Genomic DNA, 19,453 nt, shown 5'->3' with positions numbered 1-19,453 from the left:
CTATAAAATCATGAGTGGTATAGAGAAAGTAAATAAGGAAGTGTTATTTACTCCTTCTCATAATACAAGAACAAGGGGCCACTAAATGAAATTAATAGGTAGTAGGTTTAAAACAAACACAAGAAAGTATTTTTTCACGCAACGGACTATCAACCTCTGGAACGCCTTGCCAGAGGGTGTTGGGAAGGCCAATACTATAACGGGGTTCAAAAGGGAGCTAGATAGATTCATGGAAGATAAGTCCATCAATGGCTATTAGCCAGGATGGGCAGGAATGGTGTCCCTAGCCTCTGTTTGCCAGAAACTGGGATTGAGTGACAGGGGATGTATCACTTGATGATAACCTGTCTGTTCATTCCCTTTGGGGCACCTGCCATTGGCCACTGTCAGAGGACAGGATACTGGGCTTGATGGACCTTTGGTCTGACCCAGTATGGCCGTTCTTATGTTCACGGACTTGACTTGTGTGTATGAGGAGATTAATTTTTATTTTGAAAAGAAACCTAAAACACACAAGCCTGTTACAAACAAAAATCATAACCTTTCTGAATGGCAAAATGAGCTTAATTCTTCCTTATTTTTTAAAACACTGGATATGTCAAAACAAAAATAATCCTGAAGCAGTATTTTACCTGAAAAGGTCGGCCGATTTTCTGGCTCTTGTTGCCAACAGTACTTCATTAAGTCGATAATTTCCTTTGGACAACTGTCTTTAATATCTTCTGTATTTGGCCTGTTCCCATTCATGATGCCAAAGCAAATGTGTGTTTCATTTATAGCATCTGAAAAACAAAATCTCAGATCAGACTCCTAATCACAGAGTTTTGCTACCATGAAAGGTCATCTCCTAGAAACAGCAAAGAAAGTGTCTCATTTAGACCCACAGATCTGCTGGCACATGAAAATGCCTACTTTATGGACCTGACTCTGAAACCCTCACTCGTGATGAGTAGTATTTACTGTGAGTTCAGTTACTTGCATGAGTATCTCCTACTCAATAGGAGTTAGAGTTACGGAACTGAACCCCCTAGGGCCTGAATTTCAATTGCTCTGTTCTAGTGATTGGAGTAAAAACAGGGATGTGGCCTCAAAGGCAGTTTTAAGCCATCTTACTGTTCCTGTATTCCAGGGCTGTTCAGGGGCCTAGCTGGTGACCAATATAAGTGAGAGCAGCCCTTAGCCTGCTCCAACTTCTGCTCTGCTTCCCATGGCCGTCTGTTCCAGGGGCTGGGAGCAAGTCTGGCAAGTATCCCTTAAGCCAGCTCTCCATAGGGCCGGCTCCAGGCACCAGCCCAGCAAGCAGGTGCTTGGGGCAGCCAAGGGGAAGGGGTGGCACGTCGGGCTATTCGGCGGCAGGTCCCTCTCGGAGGGAAGCACCTGCCGCCGAATTCCTGCCGAAGAAAGTGGCGCGGTGGAGCTGCCGCCGGAGTGCCACCGATCGCAACTGCGATCGTGGCTTCTTCTTTTTTTTTTTCACGGATGCTTGGGGTGGCAAAAACCCTGGAGCCAGTCCTGGCTCTCCACCAGCGAAGCAGGCCCACTGCACTGGAAGGATTCTCCTGGGGGTTTCTCTGGCCCCTTCCAGACTCAGTGGCAGAACTTAGCATAACTAAGAAGTAGGTGACCAGTGAGCAAATGCAAGATTAGTGCACATAACACTCTGAGTATGTTTACATTTCAGAGACTATACCGGCATAACTATGTCTGCATAGCTGTAGCAACATAACCCTATAGTGTGGCTGTAGCCTATCTTGATGGAAGTTTTTTCTGTCCAACTCCCTGAACAACAATCGTTACATCAATGGAAGAATTCTTCCGTCAACATAGCTGTGTCTACACCCAGGATTAGATTGGCGTAACTACGTCAGTCAGGGACATAGAGTTTTCACACCCCTAAATGAAGTAGCTGTATTGACCTAGCTTGTAAGTGCAGTCCAGGTCTAAGTGCAAATGCTGCAGGTAAAACTTGTGTCTGCCTTTTGAAAATCTGGCCCAGCCAGTATTTAGTATTTTAGTATCTGGTATAAGTTTCAGCACAAACGGGTTTGTAACAGGCAGTTAATGCAGTGTGTAGTGTAGTACAGTCAAGTGGAGTGTAGTATCAACATGGCAAGAGGAGAAGGTTATAATCCCCCAGGTGAAATGTGATTAGTGCAACAGAAGTATATAGAAGGGGAGGAGAGAGAGAAAAACAAAGGTGGTGTTGGTGGGTGTGGAGTGGGGAAGGGAGTTATAGAGAACAGGAATTAATAGTTGATAAGTTTAGTAGCATCTATGACACATGGGGATCCAACAGAAACCAGTCATTTTACTAGTAAACATCCCCAACTAGGGCATTCATTCAGATTCTAGAGTTTTACTAATCTAGCAAGGCCTAAGTAAAATGGAAAACAACAAGGGTTTAAAATGGAAATGGTTCTCCAAACTTGGAATCAGTCTGTTTGGATTTCAGGAGGATGACAGAGCATCACCACCAATGCCTGGGAGTGAGGTATTTCAGAAACTAACACCAGCTTTATCATACGTGGTCAGTTAAGAGAAGCACTCCTAACGAGAGGTACTGCTTTCAGTTCTGGAAGCCAGAATTAAAATGTGACTAAACCTCCAAGTAATATGAGTTTAGCGGTTATTTGTCTACATCATGTAGAACCACCACACAGTTTGTCAGAAATTTCAGTTTCTGCTCAGATGAGATCCAGAATTGCAATAGCAGGGATGATGCAGGTCAGATGTGAGTGCCACTGGGTGAGTTATGTGGGGAAGCTTGTACTTTGGTGGCCAGTCCTAACCTGCTCCAAGCAATGCTCTGAGTTTCCAACACTCACTAACATTCACAGGAAATTCATCAAAGGAAACAAATACAGTATGGAAAAGTAAAATGTGCCTATATCTGCTATATTGTAACTGAACTGATTTTAAGTGTAGTATGGATGTTACAAACTGGGATTCCACCAAATCTTTGATATATCTTAAGAGTGATAAGAGAAATGGTCTAGTGGTCAAAGCATAGGACTGGAAGTTAGGAATTTCTAAATTCTAATCCCAGCCTTGGACAGTGACTCCTTCTATGGCCTTGGACAAGTCACTTAATCCATCTGCTTTAGATTCCCCCCAGGATAATGACAACAACATAGGTGCACTGTGAGGATTAATTAGGCCTTGTCTATACTTGGAAATAGCCCTAATTTAGCAATCAGTAGCCAACAATTGCTGTAGCTGCATCAACGCTGATCCTTAAGTGTAGACAAAGGCAGGGTTTGTACCAACTGAGCTAATTGGGGTTTACTGCTTCTTCAAGTAGGGATAAACTTCAATTAGCCCCACCAATACAAACGTCTACATGTCTTTGTCCACCCTTAAAGGGCAGTATTGGTGCAGCTGTACCAATTATTGGTCACCAGTTGAGGAATAAGAGCTATTCTTGAGTAGAGACAATAACTTGTTTAATGCTTATAGGACATTTTGAAAATGTTATGTACTAAGTATTATAACTCTTAGTTTTATAGCTTCCTTAAAGCAAACTCATTTAGCAATACAAGTCTCTCCAAGTGACCTACTTTCATATGGCTCTTTGTTGGCAAAAATTGCCCAGAGCACTATGCCAAAACTGTAAACATCTGACTTCTCCACAGGTTTTGTGTTAACTGAGAGTAAGTGCTCCGGGGCCATATAGAAAAGAGTGCCAGCGGCGCTCCTGGATGGGCTCTTGGAATTGCTCTTGATTTTCCTCTGCCGGCTGGTCTCTTCTTTGGTCAGTCTACTCCAGTTTTTAAAGCAGGCGACGCCAAGATCTGCAATCTGTAAAACAGGTCAAATCAGAGCTACTGAAAATGGAGGATGTGGCTAATAAAGGGGAGAGGTGGAGCAAATTGTTTTACATATTACTCAAGGTTTGTTAAATATGACGGAATATTTATTGAAATGACGACTTATCTGAAAACTCAAACTCTTCAATAAGTATAACCAAATAGGGCCAATTAAATCATATTTTAAAGATCTCTGTGAATTTGTTGCCTGAATCAAATATTGTTGCCAACTGAGACACATTGAATTTTAACATATTGAGACACTGTTATAGCCCAACCATGTTATAACACAATGTGGCTTTGCTTATATGGATGAGACCAAACTGGGTTAAAATCATGTTAGAGAATGGAAGTTCAGGGTGAAATTCATCCCAGTGGAGGCGGTCAACACAGATACACAGTGGCTAAGATTAGGATAGGCCCGGATGGGGAATTAACCAATTCCATCCCAATTATAAAGGGGTTTCGACAACGCTGTCTCTTAGCCCCTTTTCTTTTTAAATCAATGATGCTTTAGCATTAAAAGGGCATCAGTATTCAAGCCCCCGCAATTATGAATCACTTTGTCTTATTCTATGACGACAACATGGTTCTATCTCAAACACCATTGGGACTGAAGCGTTTATTAAATTAATTTGGTTTATACTATCAACGGGAGGGCCTCTTGATAGATTATTTGAAAACTAAAGTAACAGTCTTTAGACAGAGACAGAGGTTTCATAAATGGAAGATCAATGGGCAGTGTAGTGAACAAGTTAGCTCTTTCTCCTATCTGGGTATCTGATTCACACAAAATTGTTTGTGGGATAAACATATTCCGGTAACAAAAGAAGGCCTCAAATTCAATGCAAGCTGTGTTACATATTTCCTGGACTCCTGGGGGCCACTTAATTGCACCAGTCTTTAAGAGTATTTTGAGACTTGGATTTTGTATGGCGCTTGGATTTTATATGGCACAGAAATATGGGGATGGAATGATCCCCACTGCCCCCGGGACTGGAAGTGATTCAGAACAAATTTCTCAGGAAGATTCTTGGTCTCCCAAATAATACCCCAGCTGCTCTTAGAGCTGTGACAGGTATGAACTCTATTCTGTCCAAAGTGCAATATAGGAATATTAATTTTTGGCTTTGCATTCATAGCATGCACCCATAGCATTTGTCAAGGTTAGACTTAGCAGAATGGCTCAGTAGGACTTTTTCACATAAATTTGCGTTCTCTAGGTTTCTCGGAATTGGAAATAATTAGATTTAAGTTTTAAAATGTGAAATCCATAATCTGGTCGAGAACAGAAGATATTAATCAGCAAATATATATGGTAGTGATTTCTATTTCAAATAGGTCACCTTGGTTCCTCCATGTTAAAAAGACTCTTGGGTATGCCAGATATTGAGAGAGTTTGTGTAATAACTTGCTAAGGAGGGCCATGAGAGTTCTCCATTTTCAATCAATGAAGACCACTTACTTAGAAAGCCGATATACTGGCACCGAGAAATGTAACCACCTCTGTCCATGAGGCTTCGGGCATTATTTATTACATTATAACCTGTATTGCCACTTGAGGTCAAGATGGCTCTCCATGTTTTTGTCCCAGATGCCTTTTTTTATGCCCTCTCAGATTAGGAACTGTTAAGAACTGACAATGTACTATGATCCGAGCAGTTGCTCTATTTGCATGAGCAGCTACTAAAATAAGGAAAAGGCAAGTTATACGGTGATCATATATGGTTTAATGGTGTATGTCCTTTTTAATTTTTATTTATAAGTATTTTAACGTTTTATAATTTTAGATTTTCAGTTTCATTGTAATACTTTGGGGATTTTTGTTAGCCCTAAGTGAATAAATTCATCACGGATAAGTAGCTATTAATAAACGTTGTGTCCCCTAGACTTCCTGTAGCTCCCTAGTAGGCCAAATTCAGAAGTGATGTATAACATGTATGGGTGAGTATAAGTTACATGTTGGTAAGGAGGTGCATGCATGTTGTGGGAGACTTATACCAAACCAGACTATCTAACTCCCTTAGGCCCAATCTTCTCTAGAACACTGGTTTGTCCTTACAGATGTTAGCAGTGTTGGGGGACCTTGTGCAGACTGGTCACCAGCTGTTGCTTTAACCACCATGTTAACCCAACTTGCTCAGAGCAAATCTGATTCATCTCTAAATTTGGCCTCAGAGCTTTAATGGGGTTCTGTAACATGGTTATGAGCACTTGGTTTGGTTCCATCCATGTAAACAAGACCAAATATTAAGATTAGTTATCCAATTACATATGCAGTATTGATGGGGACTTAATCATTTGGTGTCTCTGCAGTTAGCTTCTCTTATCCTCTCTGCAGGATGCTCCAAAGTTGTTTTTTTTTCATTTGCTGTTAGCTCAGACTTGTCATGTCACATGAGCTAATGACAAGTGACATATATCAAGCAACAGAGCTTTCCTTACAAGGGGCTCATTAAATAACTGCAAGTAATGACAGGGGAGACTGTTTCAGTAGTTCATCTTCACAGGACATATGTCCACAGGACAAAAGACATGGGCTGCTGTAGATCCTACTCAGATTTACTCAGCAGTAGGCACCGTGAATAGGGGATTTGATTCAAAGCACCTGAAGTCAGTACAAAAACTTCAGTTGACTTCAAATGGGCTTTGGATCAGGCCCACAAAACACTTCTGTGAAGGTCTGTGTCACTGCTTTTCTTCTGTAGCTGCTGGCTGACATCTAAAAGTAAGGAAGAGAGGGAAAGAAGCACACACAAAAATAAAAGGTTAAAAAAGGAAAATGCAGGAAGAGGGAAAGCGCAGGAAGAGAAAACACAGATGAGACAGGAACAAAGGTGTGATATTTGCCATAAAGCAGTTTGATGTGCTGTTCTGGTATTTCTATTTTTTTCTCAAGTTGTGTTTGTTGAGGTTTGTCTAAAATTAATAACTTGTAAATAAATTAATGACTAAAATAACCAAGTGAGCAAAGCCAGTATTTTCTCTCTACTTTCCATCCCATATACTTTTGGCAGAGACAGATAATGAACATTTCAGGATCAGCTTGTAGGTGGGCCACCACATTTTAAAAATGGGCTACTAAAATTTGATTTTTGACAGCCCACTGGACTACTAGGTTATTAATCCTTGATAAACTCCAGCCTATATAGCAGGAGCTGCACTCTATGGCCCAAATCACAAGTGTTCTGTGTTTAAATTCTAATAGTACCTTAATGTGAAAGTCATCGTCTACAAGGATGTTTTCAGGTTTCAAGTCTTTGTGTACCAAACTCTGCTCATTTAAATAAAGCATTCCTTCAATGATCTCCAAGATGAACCGCCCTTTCACAGACAAGGGAATAGTGGACTAAAATAAAGAACAGGAAATACAAATGATCAAAACTATTGCATAGAACATCATAAAATGAAACAAATGGCCTTTAAAAGGCTCCCCCCTCAGCCTCCCACAGTATCTTTGCTCAAAGTGGGAATTAAAAATCACTGAAGTCCTTCTTGGACCTAGATTCCACTCAATTGCACCAGAGTAAATTTGGAGTAACTCCATATTTACACTGGTGGAACTGAGATCAGACACAGGCCCTCTATGATTACTCTTCAGCGGGTCTCAACAGATGCATCCGCACAACTCTCATAGATTTCAGTGGGAAATGAACGCATGTACCTGAGGGCAGAATTTGGCCCAATGATTAAAAGCCTCGAATGAGTCTGTCAAAGGCTACTGCTACGTTAGATCCAAGATCTAACTCACTGGGGTTAAAGGCTGCCCTACTTACACACAGTGTAAATTAAAGGGGATATACAGCAGGGGGTCTGAGAGTGGTTGTGGGAAAGACTATTTTACCCAGCAGCATGGTACCAGAGCAACATTTCGGGTACTCTGCTGCCAGTACTCAAGCCCACTACTAGTAACAACTAGGACTTTATGCCCCACTATATGGATAAGCCAGAGGAATAGTAGGCCTTTGGATGCACAGAATGGCAGATTCATTAGCCATTCCCAGGCATCTTTCCAACCCCCTCCACCTGCCATGGAGAAAGACATCCTAGAGTGCACAGGGTATAAATAACCTTTCAATCTCCTGTCCCTTCTGCTGCTTTTAGAATCTGCTGTACCTGTAGAGGCAGAGGCTGCATTTGGCCCTACAGCAGGAAAAAGGGGATCAGAAATTGAAGATTCTATGCATAGTTATTTCCTTTGGCAATAAAAACCATATCCTGTCCTTTTCACACTTCTTATCAACCCTGATTGGAAGGTTTGCTTTCACTTCCCCTTATGAATAAGGTATAAGCAACATTTCACCCGTAACCTTCCTAAACCAAAGCTTACACGAAGCAAATCACTGATTATTTTTTTCTGCCAAATAAAAGCATAAAGTAAAATCTCTAAAAAGACCAGAAAAACCACTAAGTGATTTTTAAGATATACAGCAGTATCAGCTTCCTGCAATAATAACTGATGAATGCACGTATGAGAGATTATTTACTTCACTACTCACTGTTTTTAGTACTTTCATCAAGTTTCCCTTGTGCACATACTCCATCACCAGAGAGTAGTTCCCATCTTCCAGAATGATGCCTAGTAATTTCACCACCCGATCGTGACTTAGTTTGCGCATAATCTTGCCTTCTTCAAGAAGGGAAGCATTATATCTGTGAAATGGAAACTACAGGATTACATTGTGTACAGGTATCAGACTGGTAAGAGCATGGTAAGGCATAAATATCCTGTTGACTCATAGTGAAAGTGATGGCCAGAAAAGTAAGTCCATCTTCATGACCTCTTTAAGGTGGGCCAGGTCTTCAGCTGGTTTAAATCCACTGAATTCTGTTTATACTATCTGAGCCTCTAGCCTAGTAACTTTTATATCTATTCCCAACTTAACTAGTCTGTTCACATACTCTTAATTTAGGGCCTGATTTTTAGTAAGTGTGCAGGTATACATGCTTTGTATATGCAGTGCTGGATGGGTGTATGCAGGTCCCTGACTTGCATGTATCTAGCCTGCTTACAAACTTGATGAAAATTAGGCCTTCAATAACGGGTTTTTTTTTTGAATTTTGGAAAATGGTTTACATTATATTTGAGGACATGGCTATTAATTGGCTTAATTTATTACAGACACAGTAAGATACCAAACACAGACTACTTCTCTATAGCTGCCTTATCTATAGCTAAAAATATAATAATGTAGTTAGAATTTCAAAGCAAGTTAATCTTTTAAAATTGCTTTTTCCAAAGTGCTCTATGCACTCGCCTGTGGGGATGAAGAACTAGCCAGGGGAAGGGGAGACACAGACAGACCTAACAATTGTTCTATAGAATCTCTACTTTCATTTAAAAAAACATTAGCCTCTAGCTGTTGTGGGTTTGAACAAAACTTTCAAACCATGACCCAAGTGTAACTGATGCAGTTATATCTGCCGGAGTTTGCAGACAGTCTGAAACAATAAATGTGAAAGGTATGAACATCTCAGTGGGCACTAACTCAGATGCCAATGAATATACTTTGTAAGTCATTGCTTAATATAAAAAATTAAGAAGGCAGTTAGAAATACAATCTAACTTCATAACATTATAAAATCGGGGTAGGCTTTTAGCAATAGATGGTGGAGCTGACGGAGGCACAATTAGTTTCATATTCCCACAGGGGGCTCAGTTTTCAAAAGTTTATGAAACACTGTCCTGTTGGTTGAAGGATCCATAAGTGAGATGCCTAAAAAAACACAGGGAAAGAGGGAGACAGAGAGAAAAAGAAAGAGAAGGGCTTTGGATAGTTAGTGCAGGAACTTGAATGGAGAGACGTAGGGCTTGGTCACCAACTGGTGTCAGTATAACTATGTCGCGCCACACCCCTGAGTGACACAATTACTGTACACTGACCTAAACCCCAATGTAGACAGTGCTATGCCAACAGGAGGGCTTCTCCTGTCGACCTAGCTACCGTGCCTCAGGGAGGTGGAGTACCTATGCTGATGGGAGTAAGCGCTAGTGCTGTAAGTGTAGACAAGGCCTAGGATTCTTTAGTAAAGTGCTAGTATTCCGGGACTGACTTAAAAGCTAATTTCAGACAGGATTTATTACAGAGGGATCATCCAACCATGGCTGTGGACAGTGTTTAATTTGTCATGAAAGAGCTGCACAAATTAAGCAGTAGTTGGGTGGCCGGAGAGCGGCGGTGGCTGCTGGCTGGCCTCCCAGCTCTGAAGGCAGCACTGCCGCAGCAGCAGCACAGACGTAAGGGTGGCATGGTATGGATATTGCCACCCTTACTTCTGCGCTGCTGCTGGTGCCAGCACAGCCTTCAAAGCTGGGTGGCCAGAGAGCAGTGGCTTCTGCCTGGGAACCCAGAGGTGCCAGGGCTATGAACTGCCATGCCTAGAGGTGCCAGGACTTAGCCCGGCAAGCCCAGGCACAAATTAAGCACTGACTGTGGATACTGGATGTTCATAACCCTTGTTATTATGGATTAATGGCTTGCAACACTGATTGTCGAAAGCCACATTCTGCTTGGTCAGCTGGTGATCTGCATCATCACTCAAGAGCGCACAGCTAGGAGCTCATCGAGGATTGTTAAAAAAAAAACACAACAACAACAACAACCCTGTAAGCATTGTGTTAAATGGGGAAGAGTAAAGTTAGTGAGAAGAAAAAGAATTGTGGCCATAGTGCAAGAGGAAGTAGCAGCTTCCCTGTAGTATGTTGTGTGCTAGCACTCTCCCAGGCTGTGATTCAAAGTGAAACTGCCCCTTCCCAGTCTTGAGTGTCACTCTACAGCAATACAGAAGAGGCTGGGCTGCTTTCAGCTGCTCTAGGCTCAATTAGGAGCTTTTTAAAGGCTTCTGATCAACATTTTAAGTAAAAATAAACTTAAGGATTTGAGATAGAGGAGGAGAGAAAAACAGTAAAGGCAGCCAGAAGGTTGGGGAGAAAAGCGTTGCGGGCAGCAGTCTGTGGACTATCAGAGTCTCTTCATTCACTTTGCGCTCTTAAAACTAAACTGGGAACTGTTCCATAGTCTCAGTTCAGTTTTTATACCGAATTAGAAGAATGTGGGTATTTGTGTCTTTCTAGTGATTGGTCCACATAAGAGGTTTACATCTCTACTACTGCTCCCAGCTAATGGACTTAGGGCCTGACCCAAAGTTAATGGAGTCTTTGCATTAAATGCAGTGGACTTGACCCCAAGCTGTTAGTCCTTCAGTTCAAAGGACAGAGGCTCCCGCTCGTCATGGTGTAGTGCTGGGGTTCAAACCTGGCTGTTGGCCTGGGCAGCATTAGTTAAAATAATAGAAATTGTTTTCCTGCTACTCCTAACTGGACATTTCCAGTTAAGTGCCTGATTGTGTTTTTCACTTACATATTTAAAAAAAGTGCCACCCAGTTGAGTTTTTGCTTTCATTTAAGCACACAAGAATTTATTTGCTTTTAAGGACTCCATGTGGAAACTGTTAAATTCCCAGGTAATGGAGAACTTCATTATAAAGATGAGGCAATGCTTTAGAAAGGTTAGCTTTGGAGAAAAAAATAAAAACCTTAGTGGAAAGTTCTACTGGTGCCTGCAATATCCACATACAACATCTTTCTTCCAAAGATTTTAAATGCTATATAATCTCTCCCTTCATCTGTAGCAAATTGCTTCACAAAGGAGATCAGTATCATCATCCCCATTTTACAAATGGGGAAACTGAGGCACTGAGCAGGGAAATGATTCACCCACAGTCACACAGGATAGCTATGGCAAAGCAGGGATTTGAATCCAAGTCCAAGTTCAGTGCTCTATCTATTAGGCAACACTGCCTCCCTTTAAAATAAAGTAAAAATGCTTTACAACACTCAACGAGGCAAGAAGTGCAATGCAGGGATCACAGCAACTGGGTGGAACACAGCAATGCTGCACATAGAGATAGTACATAATAGTTCAGGACAGCTAGTGAAGATGAATTCGCTGCACAGTCCATGTAATATGTAATGAAATGCAGTTTGGTAATAACAGATTCCACTCACATAATCACCATAAATCACACTTAGTCCTAATGTAGAACACATTCTCCATCATCTGCATTTAATAAAAATAAAAAAAAATAAAAAATCAGAACTGAAGCTTAAGTATACACTATGCAATGTGCTGCACACGTTATATCCATCCTGAAAATATTCTCTGCCCCGAATTGCCATTTATCCTAAGATCTCTTTACACTACTTTGGCAGTGTAAAAGGGCCTCAAAATGGGTGTACGTGTAAGGCCCCTTTACACTGTCACAGTGAAGGGGCCTTAGCGTAAATGAGAATCAACCCCCTCTCTCCAACTTACTCTGTGCGCTGGGGTCCCGTATATACTGTTTTTAATACCACAAGCCCATATTTCTTGTGATAACATAAAGAAACCATTCCAAATCCTCCAGCATCTAGTTCTTCCTTCTGCAGCAAGTCCTGCGTGTTCATGTGAATATCTTCCAGCGACATCTTTGTAGCCTCCAAGAGCTTAGGGTTTACAAAAATACAATACTCCTGGATCTGTAACATGAAGAGAGAAGACAAAGAAAGTGTCATCATCCAACATTCATGTCACAGTAAATGAAGATCTAGTTATGCAGGTTGGCCCAGATCCTCAAAGGTACAGCATTTCGATGCCTATCTTCCCCTGAAATAAATGGGAGTTAAGTGCCTAAATACCTTTGAGGATCTCGGCCCTGGGGCACTGTGTACCTCAAAGAAACACCCTGGAACCCCCGTACTTAGCATTGTCATATAATTATGATATGTTTTGTACAAAGTATGCCTGTGAGGTATCATTTTAAAAGCCTTGATCTGTTGGACATTAATATCCTGTTGGATCGTATGTGCTATCATTGTACGGGAAGTTATGAATTTTTGCTATGTGTGTCATACCCAAATACATTGTGAGGCTGGGAACAGCCACAACCGGCCTTTCAGATACAACAGTGGAGTAGCCAGACATGCTGATGGTCCATTAAAGAGAATCCACTATTCCAGGAACTGTACACAATGGAGACTTCTCAGAGGTAGCATTTAAGACAATGTAGAATCCTTGACTAATGGAGGCGGACACCCATGTCACAAGCAAGCTGGAAGAAACTATAAAGAGGGGAAGTGACATCATGACTTGATCTCACCCTTCCACAACTCAACACCTGGAAACGTGTCAGGAGGACAAAAACTTTGAAAAAGGGGACAGGGGCCTCAGGCTGGAGGAGAGCTCCAGCCTGTGTATTGAAGATCTGTGACCTGTTTGTACCATCTATCAGGGTGAGATACTGCTCGATTCAAATCCTGTTCACTTTATAGAACTGATTGCGAATTTCCTTTTATTTCTTAGGTAAGCAACTTTGATCACTACACTTACTACTTATAATCATTTAAAATCTCTCTTTCTGTAGTTAATAAATCTGTTTTATATTTTACCTAAAACAGTGTGTTTTGGTTGAAGTGCTTGGGAAATCTCACCTCAGTTTACAAAGACTAGTTTGTGTCCTCTCCATATTGAAGGAGGAGTGGACTGGGTAACAAATTTACACTAGTCAGGCTTCTGACTAGGGCAAGACGGTACAGTTTTTGGGTGCCAAGCTGGGGGGAATTGGCTGGAGCCTCTCTATTGTTATATTCATGAGTGGCTGGGAGAAGCATTCATGTAACTCAGTTGGGTATGTCCCTGCCTGTGGATGTCTGTATAAGAACAGTACCTGTCAGAACCTGTATAAGAACAGGTACTTGTCAAAGCATCACATTGTGAGAGAGAGACCCCAAGTTGGTGGGACAAGAGGGCTCAGCTGTCCCATAGTTCAGGCTGCACCCTGGGAACCCTGTCACAGGAACATGGTATCTTGTTTATTTATCAGCATCACAAAATGATAGGTAAGTGGGCCCAACTCAGAGCTGATTCAGGTTGCTGGTGTCCGGTTTTCAACCGGAACACCTGGTCAAAAAGGGACCCTCCCAGCCCAGTGAAAATGAGCGAGTGACTGGGGGGGGGAGGGAGGAGAGCGAGCGATGGAGGGTGGAGAGAGCAGGGTGGGCCCTTGAAGGAGTGGGGCAAGGGTGTTCGGTTTTGTCTGATTAGAAAGTTGGCAACCAAGCAGCATCTCATAGAATCAGGTCCAAAAAAATCACAATTGGTAGTTTATGGTGAGTTACTATCACTCTAACATTTAGATCATAATAGTATTTTGTTCTTCTACTGGAGGATCTCAATGCACTGTACAAACATTGATTAATTAGTTCTCAGCTTGTAATGTACAGCAGTTTAGTATTATTACCCCTATTTATAGATGAGAATATTGAAGAGCAGAGAAGTTAGGGACCTAAAGGTATTTAGGCACCTAAAGATACAGATAGACACAGTGTGATTTTCAAAAATGCCTAGCGCCTAATCAATGGGACTACTTGTGGAATAAGGTACTACTCAATGTGAGTAAAGGTGGCAGAATTGCACTGTTTCTTATTGCTCTGTCACACCCCTCAGATCACCAGTCCCAGAGCCTCAGGATCCTGCCCTAACACACTCATGAATTATGAACTAACATTCTGTAAACAGTGCAAACCCTCAACAGAGATTGTGGTTTGTTAAGCGCAGAAGAAAGTTTCTCTTTTCACAGTATAACAAGGTGTGCTGGCTCTCTAAGGCCTGGTCCCCACTAACGCCCCACTTCGGACTAAGGTACGCAAATTCAGCTACGTTAATAACGTAGCTGAATTCGAAATACCTTAGTCCGAACTTACCGCGGGTCCAGACGCGGCAGGGAGGCTCCCCCGTTGATGCCGTGTACTCCTCTCGCCGAGCTGGAGTACCGGCGTCGACGGCGAGCACTTCCGGGATCGATCTAAACCAGACACGATAAATCGATCCCAGAACATCGATTGCCTGCTGCCGGAACCTCCAGTAAGTGTAGACGTACCCTAAGACATGCTAAGAGTCAGTCCTACCCCAGTTTCAATCTAGAATGGCTGGAATTCTGAGAAATGTAGTCTCAGGTTGATAGGAGTTAGAGGCTGTCAGAGGGTGCTAGGGAATAGAAGTAGCCCCTTTCCCTAAGAACAAAGGGAGAGTACGACAGGAACAAGACTTCTTGTGAGGATCCCTGCATACACCATAAAGAAAGTCACAGAGTTGTTAGTCTCTTCAGTCTAACAGTCTGAGAAAAGCCTGAAAAAGCCAGTTAAGAGCTGATGAAAAGGCCTGAAAAGGCAGCTGAGTAAAAGTGTACCTTATGACCTCATTTTCACTATGGGGAAAAAAAAAAAGGTGCGTGCTCTTATTTGCGCTAGCTAACTTGAGTTAACTAAGAAGAGGTAAAATCCTAGTGAAGACAAGGCAGTTTACAATTTTCACATTAAACTTTAACTCCACCTGCTAACTTGTGTGGAAACTACAAACTGTCTTGTCTTCACTAAGATTTTACCTTGCATTTAACTAACTTGAGTTAGGAACACACCTATTTTTCTTTTTTGTAATGAAGACAAGACTTAAGAGACTACCTGGGTTTGTGCTAGGTTGCTTTCTTCTCCCTCAAACCCTGGCCAGGGGCTTAATTAATAGGTTTGGATGATTATAATAGCCCAAGTACACAGACCTGGGAACAGGGTATTGTTGTCAAGGGTTGGCTGCTAGCAGCTGCAGCAGATTAGCCCTTTAAGGCAGCAGGAAACTAACTGCATTAAGGAGTGGGAGAAGTGAGTGGGTGTCTAGAACGTGGCTAAACAAACTGTGAATGCTGACAATGCTGGCCTGTGGTTGTCTGGCCTTTAAACTTGGGGAAAGAGAAGAAGGGAGAGTGTGTTGCTACACCTAATGCCTGCTCTTCTGTCAAAGGACCTATGCTTGAACTCATCATTCCCTGAGGGCCCATCAGCAGGGTGCTGCTGGATTGACATGAAATCCTGAGGGAGAGCCTATGGCCCAAGAAGAGAAGATAGAACGTATCTACATCAGATTCTTCTCTTATCAATTGTCACTACTTTGAAGGAATATAGTTCCAGTTAGTTGGAGAGCTATCTTACAAGCAAGGAAACTTGGGCAATGGCTGCATTCACATGGATGGAAGGTAAGCCCCTGTCATGGCCATCAGTTTTGGTATATGGGCCAGGCTATATGGCAGTGGTTCTCAAACTTCTGTACTGGTGACCCCTTTCACATAGCAATCCTCTGCATGCCCCCTCCCCCCAAATATATAAAAAAGTGTTTTTAATTTATAACACCACAATAAATGCTCAAGGCAAAATGGGGTTTGGGGTGGAGGCTGACAGCTCATGATCCCCTATGTAATAACCTTGTCACCCCCAAGGAGTCCTGACCCCCAGTTTGAGAACCCCTGCTATATGGTATGCATGTAATTGATCTCATAAGGGAGCTGTGAGGCTTAACTAAACTTGTAAAAACACTTTAAAATCCTTAAATAAAAAGTCCTGCTATATGAAGACAAAGTATTTGTATTGTATATTTCTGACACCTAAAACTATCAAATGATCTATCTTTTCATACTCTAGCTCAGGGGTAGGCAACCTAAGGCAAATAAAAAGAATCCAATATTAACTTTCTAAAATCATTTCTTTTGGGGGGCAGGGAACGGGAGGCTAGCCCTGACTCATGCCTTTTGAACATTTAATGTTGGCAATATTGCATCTCTGCCTCAATTCCCCATGTATGAAATGGAGTGAACATTACTGCCCTACCACATTCAGGTGTTGGAAGGCAAACTTTTGGAAGTCAGATGTAATATCATTTTAAAGTTTTACTTCAAAGAATGCAATGGGAGGAAAATAGCAAAGTGTGTAGCTTAGAAAAACAACATCACCACCCCGAGAAAACTGGAATCCTTTCACTGAAATGAAAGAAATGCCATGTAATGTAAACATGTGACTAAATGCAGTTTAAAATCTATGAACCCATAACATTAAGATCCTAACTCAAGTGACAATATATGGGTAGACCTAAAAATATAGTTTTAAACACAAACACTATTCACGGTCTTGTATTACCAAGAAATGAATTCATGCCCTCAGGGTCCTTTTTTTTTTTCCTTCTACAGCAGAACAATTCATACTTAATATGATGCAGGGAATGCAGTTCCCTGTGCTATTTCATAGCCTGACTTTCAAAATGTATGTACACAACTGCACACCTACTGTAACTTACCTCTCTAAATCAGGCATTTGCACATGCAATTGGTCAAGAATATATCTAACTAGTAATTTCTCATCTACATAACCAGTATGCACATGCAAGAACTGCATGTACATTTTTGAAAATCAGGCCTTTAAAACTACACCAATTCTGTTGAAATTTGGAATTACTGTTCTATTAAGTAATGTATAACTTCCTGAGTGAAGACAGGTTTCAGAGTGGTAGCCGCGTTGGTCTGTATCAGCAAAAAGAACGAGGAGTACTTGTCTCTAAGGTGTACTCACAAGTACTCCTCGTTCTTTTTGAGTGAAGACAGTTTTTACCCCAAATTGCTTACAATCTAAGGCCCTGATCCTGTCCCAAATCACTTATGAATGTAAGTAATTACAAGTCAGCAAATAGTCACTTTGATAAAATAGAACACTGGGCATATATTTTCTAATATGTAACTGTTTCAATATTAACAATCCTAAATGTTGAAACAGGACTTGTATGAAATTGTAAGAGTGAAATACATGTTGGTTGAGGGCCAACACCAACTAGGGACCAAATTCTGTAAAGTGCTGAGGACTTCTTGCAATGGGAGTCCAGGGTACTCAGTGTCTCGTGGAAGATACTTAGCACCTTTTGGGATTATACGCACATGCTCCGATCCTAAAAGGTATATGGACACCTAATTCCCATTGATTTCAATAGGAGTTAGACACCTAAATGACTTTTTGAGGATGTGGATTTAAATTAGACTTTTGCCTCTTTTGCCAGCATCTAGATGTGAATGAATTTCAGCCCAAGGAAGCAAAATTCCATGAGGAACAAATGAGTTACATTAAAAGCCCCAATGCTACAACACTTCATAAGGTGGACATGCAAGTTATACATTTAGGTGTTGCTGCACAAGGAGTAATGTTGCATAACTGTAAGATTATTTTTCTGTAAACCCAGTTCCTTGTTTGACAACTCAGTATAGTTGTCCTCCTCTCACAGTCTGAACTTTACTTCTTATCTCCTCCCCACCTCAGATGACATGCACAATGTCCTCCTCAGAGAGATTCTCACTGGTGCTATGGTCAGTGGTAAGTGATCTCTTTTTACTAGGACAACAGTATATTGAGTCTGTTAAAACATAAGATCCAAAGCTAAAATTTCTTGTCACCAAAGCAATTATTTGAGTGTTCAAGACATTACTTAAGCTTCAGTTCTGAGATTTTTTTTTTTTAAATGCCAGTTTTCATATAACTAATCTGAAACCTCATAAAGGATCTACTCCAGGGGTTGGCAACGTTCGGCACGCGGCTCGCCTGGGTAAGCACTCTAGCGGGCCGGGCCAGTTTATTTACCTGCTGACGCGGCAGGTTCGGCCGAAGTGGTGCGGGCTGAGGGATATGCTGGCCGTAGCTTCCCGCCGCCCCCATTGGCCCGGGACAGCGAACCGCAGCCAGTGGGGGCCGCGATCGGCCGAACCTGCCACGTCAGCAGGTAAATAAACTGGCCCGGCCTGCCAGGGTGCTTACCCTGGTGAGCCGCGTGCCGAACGTTGCCGACCCCTGTACTAGACGTAGATTAGAGCTCATTATGTTGAAGGACTTGTGGTTTCTTGGGGTATGTCAATTATTCTACTTTCTACTGAAGAGACCAGAAGTGAATAACCATGTAGAAAAACAGTAATTCTCTGTTTCTTGGGGAGCACTAGTGACTTCCCTATTTCATAAATTGAAGGTCCTCCAGTCTTGCTTGGATCATGTGGGTGGAATGGTAGGGGTGCCTTCATGTGGCCTAAACTTCACCCACAAATCAGTGCCTCTTACTCAAAGGGAGGTGTATCTTATCCTGAGGCCACACCCCATCACTGTGTTTTGCCCCAATCCTTCAGGGGAGTAATCCTGTTTTATGCTTCATTAGTGTCCTGCACCCATTTCTTGAAATGTTGAATAAGTGGGGTTGCCAACTTTCTATTTACAGAAAACCAAACACCCTTGCCCCCTCCCCTGCCCCTTTTTCAAGGCCATGCCCCTGCTCACTCTCCCCCACCCTTGCTCACTCATTCATTTTCACTGGGCAGGGGGTTGGGATGCGGTACAGGCTCTGGGTTGGAGGATGTGGGCTCTGGGGTGGGGCCAGAAATGAGGGGTTCAGGGTTCAGGAGATGGATCCAGGCTGGGGTGCAGGGGGGTGAGGGCTCCGGCTTTGGGTGCAGGCTCTGGGGTGGGGCCAGGGATGAGGGGTTTGGAGTGCAGGAGGGGGTGTGGACTCCAGGTGGTGCTTACCTCAGGTGGCTCCCGGGAAGCTGCTGGCATCTCCCTGGGTCCTAAGCGGAGCACATGGCTCTCAGTGCTGCCTGTGCCTGTAGGCACTGCCCCTTCACCTCCCATTGGCCGTGGTTCCCAGCCAATGGGAGCAGCTGAGCTGGCACTGGGCCATCCCTCTGCCTGGAAGCCAGAGGGAGATTGGCAACTTCCTGGGAGTTGTGTGGAGCCGGGTAGGGACCCTGCCTGCACTGATGACTGA

At 42.5% G+C, this 19,453-nt stretch overlaps 1 protein-coding gene across 4 annotated transcripts in view; it reads right to left on the bottom strand.

The window, feature by feature from the left end:
• The window catches only part of RIPK1 (receptor interacting serine/threonine kinase 1), a gene marked incomplete at its 3' end in the record, with an annotated part of 46,898 nt that overhangs the window by 10,225 nt on the left and 17,220 nt on the right, over nucleotides 1-19,453 (bottom strand). For all 4 annotated transcript variants that reach the window (XM_034762232.1, XM_034762230.1, XM_034762229.1 and 1 more), the window contains 5 exon segments: nucleotides 633-782; nucleotides 3,558-3,798; nucleotides 7,018-7,155; nucleotides 8,306-8,459; nucleotides 12,122-12,324. In XM_034762232.1, coding sequence (XP_034618123.1) covers nucleotides 633-782; nucleotides 3,558-3,798; nucleotides 7,018-7,155; nucleotides 8,306-8,459; nucleotides 12,122-12,324 — 886 coding nt within the window.

This window comes from Trachemys scripta, chromosome 2 (genome assembly GCF_013100865.1).
Source record: "Trachemys scripta elegans isolate TJP31775 chromosome 2, CAS_Tse_1.0, whole genome shotgun sequence".
Lineage (NCBI taxonomy): Eukaryota > Metazoa > Chordata > Testudines > Emydidae > Trachemys > Trachemys scripta.
The sequence above is the reverse complement of the archived record's forward strand: the minus strand, read 5'-3'. Positions and strand labels throughout refer to the sequence as shown.